The sequence below is a fragment of the Aphelocoma coerulescens genome, chromosome 9, assembly GCF_041296385.1.
Source record: "Aphelocoma coerulescens isolate FSJ_1873_10779 chromosome 9, UR_Acoe_1.0, whole genome shotgun sequence".
Taxonomy (NCBI): Eukaryota; Metazoa; Chordata; class Aves; order Passeriformes; family Corvidae; genus Aphelocoma; species Aphelocoma coerulescens.
Genome location: NC_091023.1, coordinates 1,293,503 through 1,313,894, shown reverse-complemented (window position 1 = coordinate 1,313,894; position 20,392 = coordinate 1,293,503). Strand labels below are relative to the sequence as shown.

Sequence of the window (20,392 nt, the reverse complement as noted above, 5' to 3'; positions counted from 1 at the left end):
ACAAACCCACAGAAATTATGCCATTTCTTCTGACCAGCTCCACTGACCCTTTTCAGAGGGATGAGAAAGGACACATTATAGGTGAATTCTATTTGATTTATGTGAATACAAGCAGAACAATCAGCTAGTGCTAAAACAGAAAAAGCCTCAAAGAGCTTAAGGGAAACACTGGAATGGTGGAACTGAAAGGAGGTGAAGAATAAACAAGCCATGATCTAAGACTCAAAGGGCAGAGTACCCGAAACTGTGGCCAAGCCTGGGGAAGAGCTTCCCTTACCACTGGAGCTCTCCTTCTCCACTCTCACTGCCATTCCCAGAGCACTTTGTACAGCCAGGCACAAAGGTTACAGATGGCTGAGCACAGTTTGGAGGCAGCCAAAGGCAGGAGTCCCTCCAAGCTCAGTTCTGTGTGCAAGAATGATCTGTGCAGTGCTGATTTGCACTCCCTATGCTACACTGTTTGTTTTACAGTAACACTGCAACCATTTGTTTGGGTTCCTTTAAGCCCAGTATCTAACAGGAACAGGCCTACAGGAGTGTACTCTGTGTATATATCCTTCTCTCTGTCCTTGTCTCCATCTCCTCTATCAAAAATTATCAGTGCATGGACCAATTTCCACTGAACTCAGGAAAACAGAGATCACAAAATATGTAAGTACCCCTCTATTGTTAAAAATATTCATTTCTTAGAAGACAGATTTTTAATTCCTCTCCCACAAGCAATGTCCTGTTAAAGTAAGGATATGGGAAAAACAAAACTATCAGATACCAAACTACCAAAGAAGCCACGTAAGTGAACAGAAAAAAAACAGCCTTCAAAATAAAATTCTACTGCTTGAAGCAGTGCTTACTCTTGAACACAATTTACATTTATGTTTACTTTCTCACCTAACACTCTGATGTTACAGTCTAGTGAGCCTAATTTAGTAGAAACTATTCTAGAAAACAGATCTGCAGGCAACTAAATAAACTACAGCATTTAGACAGGGAAATGAACCTTACTTTTGTACAGGAAAGCCAAGTTCCACACAGGAGTTCTCTCAAGGCCCTCCCTTACACCAGTGGACTGTACTTTATTTAATTTCCAAGAGACATTTAACAAGATTCTTCAGAAAAGGCCCTTAAAGACGTTCAGCTGCCATGGCAACAACAGGCCTTGCATGGACAGGTTACCTGGGGAAGAGAGAGGAGACAGAGCAGACCAAGTGGTCATCTCTGACCACACAGGAAGGCCAGCAGGGGTGTCCCATGGGAACACGGGGCTTGGAGCAGAAGGTGTCCCCAAGGGGGTGGAACAAGATGATCTGTAAGGTCCCTTCCAAGCCAAACAACCCCGTGATACTGCGAGTGTGAGCTCTTCCATCTAGAGAAGGAGAATGCCAACACTGTGCTGATGGCACCAGGCTACTCTGGTAAGGCAGGACCAGCCCCAAAGACGGGAAGAACAAACACAGGCTGCAGACAGCAGAGCTGGCAGGGGGCATTCAGTGAAGCTTAGAGTTACCCACAGAACCCCAACTTCACACAGAGCCATGGGCTGGCTCCCTGCTGAACATCCACACCCAGAGCACAGCCACGCACAGCTGAGTCAACCTGAACCTCCCACCTGAAGGATCCCCATCTCCAGGACCATTTTTCTCCAAAAGTATTCCTGCCACTGACCTTGCATCACCTCTGTCAACTCCTGACTCTGACAGCCTGACTTGATTCACTCACTGGGCAGAAAAACCTCCCTCCCAAGCAGAGGAGCTTGCCAGGTAGGGAATTCAGCTCCAGGGAAGGTCAAGCCAGCAGCAGCACAAAGGGAAGGGAGAGCTGTGCAGCTGTGGAGACACAGATCTCTCTCAGCTGAGGCAGGCTGGCAGAGCAGCTCAACCATCTTGTGCAATTCCACTAGCAGCAACCAGCTCATGTGGTCTTAATGAACAGATCTAGAAATTAACAATGCAAAACTGGCACACTGAGCATGCGTTTAAGGTGGAATTCATTACCCATTTGCAAACGACGTTTCATTTCCCACTTATAAACACAAACATGTTGGTATCTTCCAGGTCCTTGGGGATTATAACCCTAAAAGCAGAGAGAGAAACCCTTATGTGGGGGAGAGCAAATAGATACTCAGCTTGTTATTTGATTTGGTTTCAAAAAATACCACCACGTGCTATGCTCTAATATGTAAAAGTGTATCCAAGATTAATTGTTTTGATTTTTATTATTTTATTGTAGAAAAACATTTGACATTTAGAAACATTTCTGACACACAGGATAATCCCTGTGTAACTCTACAAAGAAATATCTTTTTCCTATGAACTGAACAATCTGTCAACGCTGTTTTCATTCAGCTAACCTGCCAATATAATACAAGCCTGCTATTTGTAGAGTTACAGAATATAAACTCACTAGATTTATTTATAGAATAAATAACATAGCTGCTGCTGAAACCTTGCACAGCAAAGAACGCAGTTGGCTGGATGTTGCCTCATGCTGCTTTCTAGTAAAACATTACTTTTGGGAACCACCTGAAACAACCTGCCCTTCAGCTGAAGGGGGACAGGCTTAAGAATTCCACCTCCTGCTCCTAATTCTGAAAGAAATTATTAATAAATGATTAAGAACTGTGTGACTGGAGCTCACAATACACTCCCACATCAAGCGCTCATGTCTAATAATGCTGACAACTGTGGCTGAGAGCCTGTCCCACCACACCTTTTTGTGTCTCTAAAGATCCAATTCCCCACAGGGCAGGATGAGCAGCAGGGCAGGATGAGCAGCAGGGCAGGGACTGGGTGCTGAGAGCCTTGGCCAGCCAGTGCTCCCAGCTCTGGGTACAGAGAGCAGCACCCACCAAAGTCACGGGCCTGAAGGCATGAAAAGCCTTGTATCTGCACCACTTGTACTGCATATGGAATTAGCTGCATTTATAAATAGGCATTTTCTCCTCACATATTCCGAAATTAAGGCAGAGTTACCAAATTTACCAAGGTCATGTTGAACCTACAGTTCAGAACAGGACACAGGTGACACTGTTTGGGCCCTGATGGATCTCTTGTCCGAGGCATGCTGCTATCTCAAGCACACTGTTATCATTAAAAAGCATTTTCCAAACTATAAAATGCCTGCAGGGATGCAAACAAGGAAATGTGGCAAAGCCAGGAGCACAGTTCCTTCAAACCACAGGGAGAGCACCCGAGTTCCTGGGTGTTCTCTCACAGTGACACACAAGCTGTCAGGTGCTGCAACCATTGCCTACAGTCAGACTTTCAACAGGACATGTCAGAAATTAAATTAGCAAGTTGCTACAAAATCCCAACTAAGAACAAGATTCCCTCTGCAGTTCCTTCCCTTCAGCAAGCTGAAGGTGAGTTCTGCCTTTAAAAAAAAAATCACAGTGCACCTTCACAAAACAACACTTATTTTGAAAGTATATTTTCAGACTGAAAAGTTGCAAGAGGGTCATAGCAACGCTCTCTAAAACCACTTATTTTCTAAGGGAACAAAGAAATAGGTTTCTGTGTTCTGATCACATATTGAACACCCACACCAACAAAACTACATCAGCACAGGAAAGCAAAATACTGCATATCCCCAGATGCCCTGGGTAGAAACAACAAAACAATTATCTGCTGATGAACTCAAACTTTGTAGGATTTCCCTTTCTTCTCCAAGAACAAAACCAACTCTACTCCTTTCTGTTTTTAACCAAATGAGCAGACACAGTGGCACTGCAAGCAGGAGATGAAACCGTGCAATTGGAGTTTCAGAGCTCCACTGATAAATGAGAGTGACTACAAGTAAATCCCCAAAACTTGAAAGAAAGCAGGAAGTATCTTGCAGATGTGGGCTGGCATTTTAAGTCCTGAAGTCAATACAGCAGCTTTAGATAAGGCACTTCCTTATCTTGGCACCAGATTCAGCATCACCTTCTGGGTTTGACTCCAAGCACTGGAAGCCAGAGCCTCATCCCAAAACTCCAAGGTGCAGCACGGAGAGATCCCAGAGAGGCCGATCAGCCATTCAGCAGTGCTGCATCTGAATTCTGGCTTTAACATTCCTTCACAGCTTCAGTAGAGTTTGCCTCTTTCACTATGTCTTGGAGTAACTACAGATCTGGTACTCTGCAATTCTCAGCAGGGTGTGAGAGGCTTTTTTTTGTGCATGTCACCAGAAAACAAACCACAATGTTACCGTAAAGGCATGGGCTCGTCCCAGTAAAAGGACTCTTCTTAGAAAGTCATCACAATTCAGCGTTTCTCTCACTGAATCCTTACACTTCTATGGGCCCGCTTGCCTACTAAAATGTTATTTAAATTACCAGTATTTAGCCAACTTGTACCAGAGCATGTCTTTGTAACCAAGGGAAAGAAACAAGAGATTCCACAGTCACCAGCACAAACTCGAGGTACATGTTGTTCTTTCAAATCAAAAATATTCACTTGTTGAGTTTCTGACTATCGCAAGGAAAAAATTTTGTCAATGCATCCAAATATGAGCTATAATAATGTTCACAAACCTTCTCAACTCTCAAAAGGTGCACTGCAGTTGCAGAAGAAGTCACATACAAGTATGCACAACATGAAGGGCAGGCTAAGGACAGGGACAGGAGCTGACAAGCTCAGAGCACCCAGCCACGGCTCCAGTACCAGGGTTTCAGCTGCCCTCACAGCTTCAGACCACAGCAGACTGGGTGTGGACATCTGGCCAGAAATGCTGTCCCTCAGTCAACTAGTCAACTCTAGCACTTTGTAAAATGTCAGGAAGCACCAGAGACCATGGGCTCCAGTCCTCTGGACACAGGGGCTAGAGATGAAGTGCTCTGAACCTCCAGAACTGGCACTAACTGTTCACCCAGCTTCAGAAAAGCTTTGTTGCCACTTCCCACTCCCACTGTTGTAAATCCACGTCCATCAGCAGCACCAACATAGAATTCCAGCTGCACACTCTCTATTGAGCAGCCAGTAAAAATTACACCCTCTCAGATTAATCACAACCCTGAAGTCAGCCCCCCTGCTCCAGCTCACCAGGAAATCCTGCTGCATCACGGGTTGGCGTGTCATTTCAAAACTCTCTGCACCCTGACGTGTATTTTCTCAGGCTTTCCAACAAAAAGTCATCAGAGTTGAGTCAGAAAGAAAACAAAAAAAAATATAAAGAGAGAATAAACTGGCTTCTAATTCTGTAATAGGAAAAACTTCTTCACAGGGTCAGAACACCTTTTGACAGACAACCTGCACACTGCCTTGTGGCCCAGTGACTTCTTCATGGCTGGATGGGTTATACTGTAGAAACACCCATCAAACAACCTCGCTATAGCACTAGACAAAACCAAACTGCTTTGGATCCAGAGAATCTGCATTGATCCTTCTCTCACACCACTCCTTCTTCACTAGTGTAATAACATGGAAAAGTTACTGAAGCCAGACATTAATGTCATCCATCCCACCAAACGCAGGACACCGTTTAAGAACAGTTGCATTGGTCGTGTGACCTGGATAAGGTTTTTCATTCCTCAACAACCTCAACAATAGATGCTATCACTAGACTAACTCTGTGCAGCTACAGAACTGTGTGGAACACAACTGAAATAATCAATACTTACAAAGAAGCTCAATTTAGTTTAATTAAACTCACAGTGTCTTCCGAGAAACTAAGTTTTTTGACACTGGTATTGGCAGTCACGTCCCTTTAAGTTGCTCTATGGACACTACAACTATTTTCTTTCTCCCAAGTCACACTTCGTCCCAACCACTGCTCACACTCCCTGCTCCATCCCAGGAACACAGGGAAAGCAGAGTGCGGCTGTCCACCACTTCCCAGCATGGGCCAGGTACCCAGTGACCAGCAACCACCACCGAAGCCTTCCACTCCTCCAAGCACAACCTTTGCCATGTCTGAGCCGAGCAGCGCAGGACCCCAACCTGGTTTTGTGCCTCTCCCCCCCTCCCAGCACCGGTCAGAGGGCACCGCCTGCACTTGGCCGCTCCCGGAGCCATGGATCCCTGGATCCCGGCTCCGGTCGCGCTGCCCCCGGGGCTCAGCGCGCTGCCTCTCCCACTCAAAGCTCGGGGCAGCCCCACGACTGCGTGACACGGCTCTGTGCCCCGGGCCAGCCAAGGGGCGGCCGCTCGCCCCGGTGCCACCGCACTGGGAACTCGGGGATGAGCAACAGGAGCGGCGGGCGGGCTCCCCGGCCCCGGGGCTGCACCCCGGCCTGGCCCCCCTGGATTCGGGCCAGGCGCTCGGGCGGCCCGGGCGCTCCAGTGGGCCGGGTCCCGGCGGCGGGCCGGGCCGGGCCGGGCCAAAGGCGGGTCGGGCCGCCCACCGGCTCCCGGAACTTTCCCTCCTCCGCCGCCGCCCGGGGCCGGCCGAGGGCCGCCGCCACCGAGCCCCGCGCGGCGGAAGCGCCACCCCCGCTCCGCCCGAGCATCCCCCGTCGCCCCCGCGGGCACGCCGCGGCCGCCGCCACCCGGAGCGGGGCGCAGGCCCGGCGGCGGGGGAGGCCGGCCCGGCTCGGCCCCGCGCCCCCGGCAAAGCCCCGTCGGGGACAATGAGATGGCGGCGAAGAGCGCCGCGCCCGGGGGACCCGTTGCTCCGGCAGGAGCCGCCCCGCCCCGCGCCGCCTCCTCTTCCCTCCCCTCCCCTTCTCCTCTCTCCTCGCACGGGCAGCGCCCGCTCCCGGCCCGGCCGCCGCGGAGACCGAGCGAGCGAGCGAGCGGCCCCGGCCCCGCTGCCCCCGCCCCTCGCGCCTCCATCTTGGATCGGCGCCTCCCGCGCGCTCCCTCCCCGCGCGCCGCGCTCACCTCGGGCCGCGCCGCGGCGGCGCCCCGGGAGCGCCCCGGGAGCGCTGCGGGAGCGGCGGCGGCGCGCGGGGTCCGGCGGGCGCGGGCCGGGGCCGGGGCGGCGGCGCTGGCGGGGCCCGCGCGGGGCTCAGCGGGGCCGCGATCCTAAACCGCCACCTGGCGGCATTTCCGACCCGCCACGGCGCAGCCGCCCCGCGCGCCGGGCGCGCAGCGCCCCCTGCCGCCCGCGCCGCCGCACCGCGCGCGCCCGGCCCCGCGCCGCCGCCGCCGCGCGGGGAGGAAGGGGCGGGAGCGGCCCCGCCCCGGCGCGCGCGGCACGCGGGAAAACGTCTTTCGCGCGGAAACGGCCGCGCGTGCGCCGCGCGCCCACGAGCACCGCCGGCCGGGGGGGGGGGGGCCGACTGTCGTGACAGAGCGGGGGCGCGCCCCGCGCCCAGTGAGCCGGCGGGGACAGTGACGCTGGCGGTCTGTCGCGACACAGCGAGGGCCGGGCGCAGTCTCCGTGAAGCGGCGGGGACAGGGACACCGGCGGGGGAAGGGGGTCGTGACTGTGGCGACAGAGCAGGGGCGAGGTCCCAGCGTGGGCCGGAGCGCCTTCCCAGCCCGCGGCGGCTCCTCGGCGGCCGGAGGGGTGGGTGGGCCCCGCGGCGCCGGGGCGGCGGCAGTGACAGTGGCAGTGATAGTGATGTGTGCGGGGCCGAGCGGGGCCGGCGCTCTCCGCCATGGCGGGGGCGGGCGCGGGGGGCGCGGCGCGGCGAGGACCGAGCCCCGGCAGCCACCGCCCTTCGCCCGCTCCTGCCCGGAGGGGCTTTGCTGGAGCCGCTGCCGGGGTTCCCATGGAGACGCCCCGCGTCCTCTGACGAGTGCCCTCTTATCGGCGACAGTTGCCAGCCATCGCGATTGGTGCCGCCCTCCTCGCACCGCTCCCGGGCTCGGTCCCTTTGCAGGCGGCTGTCCCCTCCTGCACAGCCCGCACGCACCGCTGGCTGCCAGGGGTTGCAGATTGTTGGGAGAGGATCCAAAGCAGTGAGCGAGGTATCTCTAATCTCGACCTGTCATCTGCTGTCGTGGACCCGAAGGTGCCGTCTCGTGCTTCACCCCATTGTAATGTACCTCTTAAAACCTTTCTTACATCTAACTGAGCTGTTTTCCTGGTTTCCTGTGCTATAGGGGACTATATTTCAGTGTTAATGTATGCTCTGTTCTTTCCCCCGTGCCTGGAATTGCGATCTGAAGGGGTTTGTTCAGATAAGGGGTTTTGGAATGGGAAGTTTGCCGGCAAAGTGGCTCTTCTCCCAAAATCATTCACAAAAACACTTAATGCAAGTGTTGCTGCTGCAGAGGTGGGAGCTGCACCAGGCAACAGGCATGAATGGAGAAATTAGAAAATAGTATTTTTTCATGGAAACGGCCACAAATGGAGCCCGTATTCAGCAAGAGAATAAAGAAAGCAAGGGGAATTAAACGTATATCCCATTAAATGTGATTGCTTCAGTGAGCTAGCACAAACAGAGGTCGTTTTTTGGGTAGCAAAATACTATCAGGAATGCACCGACAACTGGTCGGACTTTAGTGTAAGGTTTGTGTTTGTATTCAGTGAAGGTTGTACTGGCTCTTCCTTCAGGCTGCTGGACGTGACTCAATTAATTTGAAGACACGGGATACTGCTTTGTTGGTTTGTATATAATGTTTGCTCTTGTCTTTAAGTGCTAAAAACTCCTTTCATGTAATTGCTCCTTCATTTTCTTAAATACCTTTTGCTATTCATTAAATTTTAATAAAGACTTGAGTTTCTTTGCATGTATTTTTAATCAAATTGATTTATGTCAACCTGGCTAGAAAGAGAAGGTATTCATACACCACATGAGTGTAGATCCCTTGGGATGTGCAGTTGCCTGAAGTATGAAGCACCCAAGGACCTCCAGGTGGTTTAATGGTGCTGAAAATGGGCTTTAGGAGATTTTCCTGCACCTGATAAGGAATCAAAAGAAAACTGCTTTTGCTGAGAAGTCAGTGCACACAAGTGCTTAGTGAAGGTGGCATGAGTTCAGTCGGTTCCGTGGGTTTCCAGGGGTGGGTGGGTCTTTCCTACGTGTGATATTCAGGGAGAATTGTCAGTCTGTAGTTATCCTGTAGAGACTGCTCACAGCCCTCTGGTAATCTCAGCCTGATCCAGTCAGGATTGGGGGATTTTCCACAGAAGAGGCAAAGAAGCATTCCTGTGGGGCCTGTCTTTCAGGCGCAGGGGTAGCTGACTTACTCCTGACTCCCTATCCATGGCTGGAATTGCCGTGTCTGTGAGTCTTTCATAATAACACCTCAGTAGCCTGACTGATTTTAACCAATCTGGCAGAAGATGAGAGTATTTTTCTGTGGGTTTACTGAAGATTGGTGGTTAGAATCACCAGACTTCAAAGCCATCATTCCTTCAGGCACAGGAGAGGTCAGGCTCTGACCCCCAGCAGTCTTCGGGCAGATAATCACCTATTTCTACCTGGCTAACCAGGTAGATTGCAGTGATTGAGGCAGGAGAGGAGGGGAGTATTGGAGGTTTTTTTCTTTTAAAAGAGTCGTGCTTTGTATTCTATCGATGATCTGTGCCATTTATTGAATATACAGTGATTATTTGTTCCCCCAAGGGAAAACAGGGTTCACACTTGGCAGTCAGAGATTTCAATGAGCTGGTAATTTAAATGGGTGTCCCAGGCTGAATTGGGAATGTTTGTTCTGTTATATAACTTGACAATTTTGCATAGTGCTTCATCTTCAGCCTTGTATTAAACTTCATTCAAAATCAACTTGTGTTTTAATAGAAAATGCAAATAAGCCATGTTGTTTCCAGATATGAAGGAAAAATAAAAGCTTCGTGTCACCTCCACAAAAGGCACGGGCAGAAAGAGAAGTAGCAAGTTGTCTTTATAGGCTGTGCTGATTTCTGTCTATTTTAAATTTGTGTCAGGGGCACACATAATGGATCTGGGATATGTCCTAATCTCAATCTCTATGGAAAATCTCACTGGTTAAGAAAAGCAAGGTCACCAAAGACTACAAACAAATGTTCTGTGGGAGGGTTGGCATCGCATTTGTCATACACTCAGTATTTAGTTGGGAAAATGAAATTTTCGGGTAAGCATTCCTGGTTTGGGTTTTTTTTGTTGTTGTTGTTGTTGGTCTTTATTACTTCCCATCTCCTGCCTTTCACACGTGTTTGCCCTTCCACTTTCCAGACTCCCGGCTGTTCAGGTTCCGAGCTGAGCAGTCCTGAGGGAGCAGCTCTGTGCAGAACAGCCATTTTGAGCTACGTGCTCACCATCTATTGTTTTCCTCCAGAGAGATCCCTGAACACATTGCACAGGTCCAGTGCTACATTTGCAACTGTTGTGTTGAATTTGCAGCTACCCGTTGAAAGAAAATGTAATCTAATGCCGGGAAGCAAAAAAATTACCGTTGTATGCTCATGGTAACAAATGAGCTATTTCGGTTTTGTTTTCAGAACAGTTGCAGCGTTTACTCAGCTGTTTCTTAACGAAATGAATGAGGTTACCCAGTGCTCTACTGACACTCTAATAATAATTCCTATCGTCCATTTTTGTCTTCTTTTCCTCCTACTTATTTTATTCATGATCCAGTATGTTGTGCCTTAAAGCAAGATTTTTTTTAAGGCTGCAAGGCAGAACTGTAACACAATGAAAGCGCTAGGTAGGAAAAGCTGTGCAGGTGAAAATCACTGCCTTCCTGGGCTCACTCAGTGCGGTTTGCATTTGCACGTTAAAAGATTCGGAAATGAACAATTTAACCGGAGGAAAAGTGAAGGTGGCAGGTGAGCCCGGGGCAGATTTCTGGCAGGTGTTGGTAAATGTTTGATGGGTTGTTTGAAGTGCCCGCTAGCACAGTTGATACTCAGCTCTATTTACTCTCCCTGGCGTTCAGCTGCTCGTTCTCAAGTTCCTTGCCCAGTAAGCTGCCCGTGGACACCCTGGAATGTTCTTCACCGTGCAGGGGGTGCTGGGCGTGCTCTGGCGCTGGGTCGGCAGCAGAAAAACCAGAACAGCAGTGCTGGGCAAGGCCTCCTGAGAGACAGGGGGGACTCGAGAGGGTCCTCAGCCCCTGGTACTTGTGCAGGTGCTGCTGCTGCTACCTCCAGAGCTGGGACTGGTCCCCGCCCGTGTCCCCACTCCCGTCCATCCCTACGAGGAGAGCAGGGACTCGGCTGCAGCTCAGTTGGGGTGTAGCAGGGGGTTAATGAACACTCAGCCTGTGAGGAAAAAGGCAGACTGTCCCATTCTCATGTAAATTAATTTGCCAGAAACACAGGCAGTGCTTGGCTGTCACAGATCACAGGCACAGAAAACAGCACGGCTGAACCTGGCCACGGTATTTTCAGTGTTTCTGTGAGGAACTATTGCCCGCACTTTACCATTGCCTTTGGACCCGTGTTCTCCCTGACAAGCCGCTGTCCTGGCGTCCAGCCCATTGTCCAGCAGCTGTGGTCTTGCACCGCCAGGACCCCCAGGAACGCTGCGGTCCTCCCTGGGGACAAGGACTGTCTGTACCCATCCCGCGGTGCCACCGCAGAGGCCAAGCTGCTGCTGCTGCTGCTGGCAGGGCTGGGCTCCGGGGGAGGGATCTCCGGGCGGGGAGGATGGGTCCTCCCGGGCTTCCGCTCCTCTGCAGCCCGTGGGGCAGCACAGCAGGCACGGGAGGGTGGATTGGCTTGCTGTCGAGCTGTAGGAACCTTATGTTCACAAACCACCACTTGTTCTTTGGATCAGTTCCCTCAGTAATGCTGGGAGATGGCTGGGGAGTGGGTTTGACAAGATGCCACTGATTGCTTTCTCTCCATCTAAAGGGTTTGAGCCTTCCTTGGGTTTTACTTTCTGTGCCGAGGTGGTTGTAACCTTCCCTGCTACCTGAGAGCACCTGCTCTTTCTGTCTAGACAGCCCATCGGAGATGTAGATGATGAAGAGGTGTTTTTCCCCCTCTGCCTTGGGATCGAATGTCTCTGTCACAGGTAAGGTCTGCACAGGTTTTATTTGCTGGGGTGAAGAGAAGGCAGGGAAGGTTTCATTGCTCCTGCTGCCTCTTCACTTGGAAGGCTCTGCACCGATGGTGTGAAAACAGTCATTCAGTGACTACCCCTGCCCGAATTAAACATCTGCCCCACCCCACACGAATCACAAGCACTGTTTGTGTAGTGGGAAATGGCCGAGGAGACAGAAGGGTTTAACACTGTCACAGTGGGGTTCAAAGATGTGTTGTCATCCATATGCAAACTGCTGACTTGCCCGGGGCTGCTCCCTATTTCCCTGTGTTACTGACATCTCCTCCAGCCAAATTTCTCCTGTCATCTTGTAACACTGGCAAGCAATTAACAATAATGCATAATTACAGGGTAAAAAGCTTAGCAAGAGAACTTTCTCATTAGAATACACTAGAATTCATTATGCATACCATACATAATGACAAAATATGTTCTTTACAAAAATTAGTGACTAAGGTGAAATGCCATGGCTGACTTTTAAGGAGATCCAAATGGCCCAGCCATCAAAGGTATTCAGCAGTAACTCAGTGGAAAATTAAAGCAAAACCAGGAACAGGCTACTAGTACTTGGATTTGGTTGATAAAAATAGCTTGTGAACACTAAAAGCACTTACATCCTAATGAATCTCTCACTATTCATTAAATAACAGTGTATCTCCATTTTTTTTTCCTTAAGACCAGGGCATTTCTCTAAGGAAATGGATACGTCTTCCCAAAAATACCCAGTCAAAAAGCGAGTGAAAATTCATCCCAACACAGTAACAGTGAAATACACCTCTCATTATCCGCAGTCAGGAGAAGAGGGATGTGAGGATGTTAATGAAGATACTGGAGTATTTATGGAGGATAATCCTAAGAGAAGACTACTGAATGATGGGAAAAAGAGAGAAAAGACTTTTTTTGGTACAATAGACACCAAGCCAGCACAACTGCCAAAACCTGATGAGGTTGGACAATCTCAGCACTTTCCTGAAGGAAATGTACTGCAGTCCAGGAGAACATGGGCAGTCCTTTTTGGGTCTGCTGTGGCTCACGGATGCGTGGCTCTGATCACGAGATTAATTTCTGACCGTTCCAAAGTGCCATCTCTGGAGCTGATTTTCATCCGCTCGGTCCTGCAGGTGCTGTCCCTCACTGCTGTGTGCTACCACCACGAGCCTCCCTTCGGCCCCAAAGGCTACAGGCTTCGGCTGTTCCTCTACGGGGTCTGCAATGTCATCTCCATCACCTGTGCCTACACATCCTTCTCCATAGTGCCCCCCAGCAATGGGACCATCATGTGGAGGGCCACCACCACGGTGTTCAGTGCCATTCTGGCTTTTTTACTCATAGATGAAGGAATGGCTTATATAGACGTGGTCACTGTCGTTGGCAGTGTGTTCGGTGTTTGTCTGGTCATGATCCCCAACATTGTTAAGGAGGAGAACTCTTTGCTGAGCACCTGGAAGGAAGCTTTTGGCTATACCATGACTGTCATGGCTGGTCTGACCACTGCCCTCTCCATGATAGTCTACAGGTCCATCAAAGACAGCATCAGCATGTGGACAGCGCTGTTCACCTTCAGCTGGACGGGAACAGTGTGGGGAGCGTCCACCATGTTCCTGCTCCAAGAGCCAATCGTCCCGCTGGACGGGGAAACCTGGAGCTATCTCCTTGCCATCTGCCTGTGCTCCACTGCAGCCTTCCTGGGCGTCTATCACGCCCTGGGCAAGTTCCACCCCGCTCTGGTGAGCACTGTGCAGCACCTGGAGATCGTCATTGCCATGGTCCTGCAGCTCCTTGTGCTGCGCATCTTCCCAGGCACTTGTGATCTGGTCGGAGCAGTGCTTATTTTGGTGAGTGTTTTTTTCCTTGCATGTTATAAGCTCTCCTGGAAGGATTTAAGAAGGCAAGATTATCAGGAGATTGTGGATTCGTCCATTAAATGAATGTTAGTTTTGAATGTCCGATTCTGGCTGTGACCATGTGGAAGTAACTCCTTTCAACTCCTGTGTCCGAGCGTAGTGGCCAGGCCCTCTCTCTGCCATTTCACTTCTCAGCTGATATAGCAATGTTGGTATTTCCAGGCTCCCGTGCCAGGTGGATTTGTTCTGCTGCAAACAACCACTGACATTTTGTCATACCCAAAAGAGTAGCACACAGGGTGCACGGCCAGCACAAGCTGGCCCACTGAAATGCGTGCCAAGCTCTTCCTGACCTTCTCTGGATAAAGCAATACAGAGGGACTCAAAAGTGACTCTTTGTTTGTGTGCTCTGTGGTAGTAGGAAGATGAGCAGCAAAACACTGAAACAGTCACCCGAATTGTCATTTCCTCTGTAATGCTTCTTAAGCTTTGGCTGTCATATTCTAAATGGAGCAATGCTAAATTTCTGTGGCTAGAACTTGCATTTCCTGCACGTATAAAGAAGAAGTCAGTAAAGCTTTTTGTGCTTTGTGGTTAAATTTCTGTCTGAAACAATGTAGGAATCCCAGATGTCCTGTGGGGGAAAGAGAGCCCCAAAAGCTGAATCTCCAGTTGTGCCACAACTGTGAAAGGTCCCCAGGAACTGTAAGGTCCATGACAGATTAAAGATCTAGCCCTGAAGCAGACCAAAATCCCTTCTATGGAACCACTTTTTCTAGAGGAGTTTTTTACTATTATCCAGGGGAGGGGAATAAAGGGAGAAATAAAAGAATGCATTTGAGATGGAGGTGTGAGCAGCACGGTAAAACCGACCAGCCTGGCAGGATCAGTGACTGACAGGGTGCTTGGGTACCGAAACTCCAGTGAGACATGGGATTTGCAAAGAGTCCCAGGGCTTTATGGGTCCAAATAGTATTCCTGGCCACGCTAATGTGTGGCCCTAAAGAGAAAGGCCAGCATCTGTGTCCATGGGCTCTGTGCCAACCAGGCCCTGCAGGCACCTCCCACTGCAGCTGCCTGTGCCTGTGTTCTGGGACATGAGCGTTTTGTGAGGGAAAAGGCACCACTCAGATGGCTCCAACCAGTCCAGCTTCCCCCCCAGAAAATACATTTTACTTGTGAAAAGCAGCAGGAATTACTTTTATTCCTATGAATACCCAGGGAGACCAAGTTCCCTGACATCAGCCAGCCCAGCTGGCAACGCTCCTGATCCATGTGACACTTGTGTCCTTCAGTGTTGGTGATGCCAGAGACCCCCTGGGCCACACAGGGTTCCCTCAGGTGCTGGCACAGTCACAGCCACCCCTACAACTGTTTCCTTGAGGAGCAGGTGAAGCTGGCAACAGGAGCTCTGCCCACTGTAGGAAAGACAGAAGAAAAGGGGAGCAGGTAAAGCGAAGCAGTGCTGGGAAAGCTGTGCCCCGCCAGAAATCCCTTTGGCAGCTTAGGGCAGAGCAGTTCCCAGCCCAGAATCTTCCTGTGCTTCTATCAGCTCCTTATTTCACTCTGGGGCAGATAGTCTTTCTTCCTCTGGCTGCTCAAGCAGCAGGACAGCTTCCTTTGTGGGAAGCAACCAGGGCATGAGGCTCCTCCTCCCAGGCTTCCATGCCTGTCCCTCTACAGGGACTCAAGCTCTGAGGCTCAGCTGTGTCAACACGTGCATGTGCAGGCACCCAGCTGGGTACATCTGGCAAGCCAGGGGCACTGCACAGCAGGACTCCCCAAAAGCCTCCACTGTGCACAGGCTGAATCCTGGGCAAGCCCTGGAGCTACTCCAGCCCCAAGGCAGCCAAGCCCCCTCCTCAGAACCTCCCCCTGCCACCCCTGAGCCCAGACTGGTATGGGCAGCTCACACCCAGGAGCCCACCCCAAGAACCTGAGTGGTGTCCGGGGAGCAATTCCAGCGTCTATGGGGCCGGGTCCCGCTCCAGCTGCTCCACAGCCTGCACGAGATCTTGCACAGCCCTGTCCACGTCTGCCCGTGCCGTGCCGCGCCCCACGCTCAGCCGCAGCGCGTTCCGCGCCACCTCCAGGGGAATCCCGCAGCTCAGCAGCACCGGGGAGGGCCTGGAACACAGCAGAGGATGGGCTCGAAGCTGAGGAAGCCCCACACATCAGCAGGGAGCCTCACTGAGCCGCGTGAGGAAGCACATCTGCAGATGCACTCCAGGCAAACCTGTCCCCTGCACAGCACCCCACTTGCTTTCCAGGGGCACCCAATCCCACTGGGTTTGTTGCCCTATGGGAAATCTGGCTCTTCTAAGAAGAACCTGTTCCATTGTCCCTGTGGGCTGGCAGCTCTGCCAGGTCCACAGGGCATTGCTCTAGACCAGGCCAAAAGCACCCCTGTCCCCATATTCCCTAAAGGAGCCATCTGGAGACCCAAGATGGGCTGGAGCAGGAGAGCCAGGCACAGACACAAGGCAGGCTCTCTTCTGGTAGTGCCAGCAGTTCAAAAGTACTTCCAAGCTCAGCTGGATCACCAAAGCTGGGAGGGACAAACTCCTTCTGAGCAGCAATCGAGTGTTCCAGCTGTGTCTCCTGCAGTAATCCCCGTAACAGCCCTTCAGCCCCTCTGGAAAACCCTGTACCCTCTTTGTTCCAGGTGATGCTGCCCAAGCCACCCCCTGTCCCGTTCCCTGCCTGTTTCCATCCCTTCCTCTTGCTGTCCTCTGGGAAGACACCTAAGGGCTGGAAAAGCTGTCTGCTCACCGATCCCCCTTCTCAGAGTGGCAGGCAGCCCCGACACTGGCGAGGAGCACCTTGCAGTGGGCCAGCACCCTTCGTCCTGCAGCACAAGCAACACAAGCACAGCTTTCCCAGTGCCAAGGCTCTCTCCAGGGACTACTCCTGCCTCACCTCCCTGCCCACCAGCCAAGCACCCACTAGTCTCAGCCACAGGTGCTGTGAGGGGCAGGTGCTTGGCTGTGCGTAACCATCACGGGACAGCAGTAGGGTAGGAGCTACCTTGAAGGCCTGGGCCCAGGATGGAGAAGTTACAGGTGTTGCAGAGTCGCTTGGAGCCCTTAAAGTGACTGTTGAAGCAAATCCTCTGCTTCCCAAAGGAGGCCTGGAGAAATCGGAGGGCTGTGAACCTCTCTGGGTTCCCAAGAGGAACGTCCTCATGAGGGGGTGGGCATGGCCAGAGGGACATACTCACCCTGCTCCAGGCCACACATCCTGCAGCCTGAGAGTGCGGGAAGGGACCAGATTTGCTCACCTCCAGCGTGGCCTCCAGGTAATCCCGGACATCCCGCATATGAGCCTCATAGGCTTCCCAGTTCTTGCTCACTAACTCTGCAGCCTGAGAACAGCCAGACAGGCTCCACCAGTGACCCTTGGACACCTCCCTCTGTGCGTGGTCCCCGGGATGTCAGCCCAGCCTGGAACAGCCTCTGCAGTGCCAGGTCCCCTGTGTCCCCTCTCAGTGCCCCGTGCCATGTGAGCTGTGTGACTGCCAGGGCTGCAAACCCACAGCAAGCGCCCCAAAGCACCTCCTTCAACTGGCACCAGAAAGCCCCACCGCCTTTCCCAGTTCACCCTCCCTCCCACATCCCAAGTTTGTCCCTTCTGATGACCAGGGAGCACAAGTGGCAGTCTCTGTGCTGGGTTTGCACTGCTCACCCCATCCCGACTAACCTGGCCAAGGCCGGCGATCATCGGGGTGTTCTCAGTGCTGGAAGGGAACAGGGACCAGTGAGTTATTTCTAAAAACCAGAAACCCAACCTTGAGACACAGACATTCCCTCATGGGACCCCTCACTGCTGGCAGGGGGTCCTGGACACCTCTCTGAGGTGGTTGAGAAGGAGGCAGTTCCACCCTGAGGTTCCACCCTTGGTAAAGCCTGAGCTCCAGGGAGTTTCCATGCATGGATCCATTTCCCTGCCATGCTGGGCTGCTTGCCCAAGGCTGGCAAGTGACAAAGTGCCAGCTCAGCTTGGACAAGGCAGCCCATGTGGCTTGGCCACCAGCCAGAGGCCCAGCTCTCCAGGTAACCACCTGCCCCCTTACCCTGGCCGGAAACTCCTCTCCTGTCCCCCTCCGAAGAGCATGGGGTGCAGCGGGGTGGCGGTGCCGGGGCCGCGGGCGTACAGTGCTCCGATCCGCGGGCCGTGGAACTGCGGGGACAGCCACGGTGACCCTGGGGGCACTGACACACCCACAGTACTGACAGTGCTTCCTGCCCTCCTGCCCAAATCTGAGTGCCCTCCAGGGCTGGCCCCTGCCCATCGCACAGGCACAGGCTGCTGCAGAGCTCTTCCCCATCCTCAGCCTCCTGCCCCCCAGCCCAGACAGGTTCCCGCAGGAGCGAAGTCTGTCTGCAGAGCCCCACCCAGCAGGAGAACTCCGGCCACCGAGAGGTACCAAGGAAGGTGTGGGACACCCAAAGTCCCCCTGGCAGCCCAGCAGAGATGTCATACAGGGTGACCAGCAGCAGGGCCACACCTTGTGTCCCACGATGGTCAGGTAGTCCACGCCCAGCTCCTGCATGTCCACGCGCCCCTTGCCAATCATCTGTGCTGCATCCGTGTGCACCAGGACCCTGGGCAGCCCCTCCGCTGCTCTGCGCTGGTTGAGGGCACGGATGCGCTGGCTCAGCTCCGCGACGGGCTGGTGGCAGGGAGAAGGGTCTGCATCCCATTCTGCTACCTCCTGTCACCGCCTCTTTGTGAGGGTGTCCCCACCCCATCCCCCTCACTGCCCACACTCACCATGATGACCCCTGTCTCATTATTGGCCAACATGAGGGAGACCAGGCAGGTGTTTGGCCGGATGGCAGCCAGGACATCGTCCACCTCTGCCTGCCCGCTCCGTGGGGACACAGGCACAAAGGTGGCTTCTGCAGGCCAGGAGACAAGCCCTGAGGTTGGCTGGGTAGGTTGAGGGTGCTCGGGGCTGGCCTGTGCCCTGCTGGGCAGGGCAGGAGTGTATGGAGCACAGGCACAGAGCAGGGAGGTGACACATCCAGCCTGGGGGAACGCGGGCACCAAGGGGGAAAATGGTGCCCTTCTCCAGCGGGAGAAAGTGGAACATCACAGAGCATGCAGGATCTTGCCCTCCTCCAAAAACACCAGCAGAGACCCCCATTCAAACCCCATCTGTGCCTGTGCCACTCACCTGCCAGGCCCTCCCTCCCTAGCTGCTCCAGTGGCAGGCGGATGGAGTCATGCTCCACGCTCGATGTCACGATATGTGGTGTTCCCTGGCTGTCCCCCCTCCCACACTGGCTCTCATGGAAGTGCCTGCAGGCAGTGTGGATCACCATGTTGTTCGCCTGAAGGGAAGAAGGAGAGGGAAAATGGAGGCTCAGAAGGAGCACAGCACCATTCATCCCCACCCTCCTAATCGCTGCTTGCTGGAGAGGGGGTGGTGGGCAGGGATTCCCAGGAAGGGGGTCCCCCCTGCTCCCACCTCCGTGCCCCCTGAGGTGAAGATGATGTCCTCAGGGCGGCCTCCCAGCATCCTGGCCAGGCTCTCCCGCGCGCTGCCGATGAGCTCCTTCGCCTTCCTGCCTGCAAAACCAGACCTGGCAGCTCCCATGGGCTCCCATCACCACAGAGCCCAGCCCGTCCTGGTCCCTACCTGTGGGGTGGGAGCTGCTGGGGTTGCCCCAGGCCTGGCACATGGCATCCCACACAGCCTGGGCCACCTCGGGGGCCAGTGGGGTGGTGGCGTTGTGGTCCAGGTAGACCTTCCTGTAGGGGCAGGGGCAGATAAGGGGTGCTGGGGGGCACACAGGGGAGCGGGGAGCAGGGCAGGGCCTCACCCCTCCAATGAGTCACACTGCGCCTCCGCCGGCTCTGTCCCCGCGCCCATCGCTGCTCTCACCGTCACCGTCACTGTCACCGTCCCGCTGCCGTCACCAACCTGGCACCATGGGTTACAGACAGGGGGACCAGGCCCCTGCCCTGCCCGGGGCACCACAGCCACCCATCACCCTGCTCCCTGCCCCACAGCCACCCATCACCCCGCTCCCTGCCCCACAGCCACAGCTCCACCAATCAGCTCCCCGCTCCCTGCCCCACAGCCACGGCCCCACCAATCAGCTCCCTGCTCCCTGCCCCACAGCCACGACCCCACCAATCAGATCCCCGCTCCCTGCCCCACAGCCACGGCCCCACCAATCAGCTCCCTGCTCCCTCCCCCACAGCCACGGCCCCACCAATCAGCTCCCTGCTCCCTGCCCCACAGCCACGGCCCCACCAATCAGCTCCCTGCTCCCTGCCCCACAGCCACGGCCCCACCAATCAGCTCCCTGCTCCCTGCCCCACAGCCACGGCCCCACCAATCAGCTCCCCGCTCCCTGCCCCACAGCCACGGCCCCACCAATCAGCTCCCTGCTCCCTTCCCCCACAGCCACAGCTCCACCAATCAGCTGCCCCGCAGTAACGCCCCCTCCCCTCACCCCCAGCTCCCCTCTCCCCGGCCGCTCCGCCCAATCCGCTGCCGCCGCCCCCATTGGCCGGGCCCGCGAGCGCACGGGGCTCCCATTGGCCCCCGGCGGGCGGCGCGCGAGCCCCCGTCCCCCTTTCCCCCCCACCTCGGGCCGGGCGTCACTCACGCGCTGCTGGCGCGCGGGCGCGAGGCGGAAGGGGCGTGGCTCGCGAGGCGGCGCGCTTCCGGCGCGCGGGGGCGGGCGATACTTCC

The 20,392-nt window shown here is 53.9% G+C and overlaps 3 protein-coding genes across 9 annotated transcripts in view; 1 reads left to right on the top strand and 2 right to left on the bottom strand.

Annotated features, from left to right (window-relative positions):
• STAG1 (STAG1 cohesin complex component) overlaps positions 1-6,868 on the bottom strand; it is a 175,646-nt gene extending 168,778 nt beyond the window's left edge. For 3 of the 5 annotated variants that reach the window (XM_069024271.1, XM_069024272.1, XM_069024274.1), the window contains exons 1-2: positions 5,019-6,195; positions 1,992-2,070 (exon numbers count right to left, since the gene is read on the bottom strand). The gene's annotated coding sequence lies outside the window, so the exon portion shown is untranslated. Of the gene's footprint in view, positions 1-1,991; positions 2,071-5,018; positions 6,196-6,797 lie in introns of those variants that run through there. The other 2 variants (XM_069024276.1, XM_069024275.1) reach the window with 2 other exon arrangements.
• Positions 6,869-7,365: 497 nt separating this feature from the next.
• Positions 7,366-14,733, top strand: SLC35G2 (solute carrier family 35 member G2). 3 transcript variants are annotated; one of them, XM_069023840.1, is made up of 3 exons: positions 7,366-7,832; positions 11,735-11,809; positions 12,516-14,733. In XM_069023840.1, exon 3 carries the CDS (start codon positions 12,538-12,540, stop codon positions 13,765-13,767), a length of 1,230 nt encoding a protein of 409 aa, XP_068879941.1. In that variant the 5' UTR covers positions 7,366-7,832; positions 11,735-11,809; positions 12,516-12,537; the 3' UTR covers positions 13,768-14,733. The 3 variants fall into 3 exon arrangements, with proteins under 3 accessions (XP_068879941.1, XP_068879940.1, XP_068879939.1); XM_069023839.1 differs by having other exon boundaries at positions 7,366-7,876; positions 11,647-11,809; XM_069023838.1 differs by having other exon boundaries at positions 7,366-7,901; positions 11,647-11,809.
• A 135-nt stretch (positions 14,734-14,868) lies between these two features.
• Positions 14,869-19,710, bottom strand: SCLY (selenocysteine lyase). Its single transcript, XM_069023842.1, has 13 exons — positions 19,512-19,710; positions 19,328-19,440; positions 19,157-19,257; positions 18,863-19,019; positions 18,457-18,584; positions 18,191-18,355; positions 17,756-17,862; positions 17,383-17,419; positions 16,964-17,047; positions 16,711-16,813; positions 16,456-16,531; positions 15,620-15,810; positions 14,869-15,101 (listed from the first exon to the last, which is right to left on the bottom strand). Exons 1-12 carry the CDS (start codon positions 19,559-19,561, stop codon positions 15,651-15,653), a joined length of 1,281 nt encoding a protein of 426 aa, XP_068879943.1. The 5' UTR covers positions 19,562-19,710; the 3' UTR covers positions 14,869-15,101; positions 15,620-15,650.
• Between the last annotated feature and the right edge of the window lie 682 nt (positions 19,711-20,392).

What these genes read in the sequence shown, in the direction of transcription:
- SLC35G2 (XM_069023840.1), top strand. Translation starts at nt 12,538, where the DNA reads ATGGATACGTCTTCCCAAAAATACCCAGTCAAAAAGCGAGTGAAAATT.
- SCLY (XM_069023842.1), bottom strand. Translation starts at nt 19,561, where the DNA reads ATGGGCGCGGGGACAGAGCCGGCGGAGGCGCAGTGTGACTCATTGGAG. An exon ending in CAGCAGCTCCCACCCCACAG is followed by an intron (nt 19,258 to 19,327) that starts GTAGGGACCAGG and finishes CTGGTTTTGCAG; the next exon opens with GCAGGAAGGCGAAGGAGCTC. An exon ending in GAGAGGAGTTTCCGGCCAGG is followed by an intron (nt 17,420 to 17,755) that starts GTAAGGGGGCAG and finishes GTTCCCTTCCAG; the next exon opens with CACTGAGAACACCCCGATGA.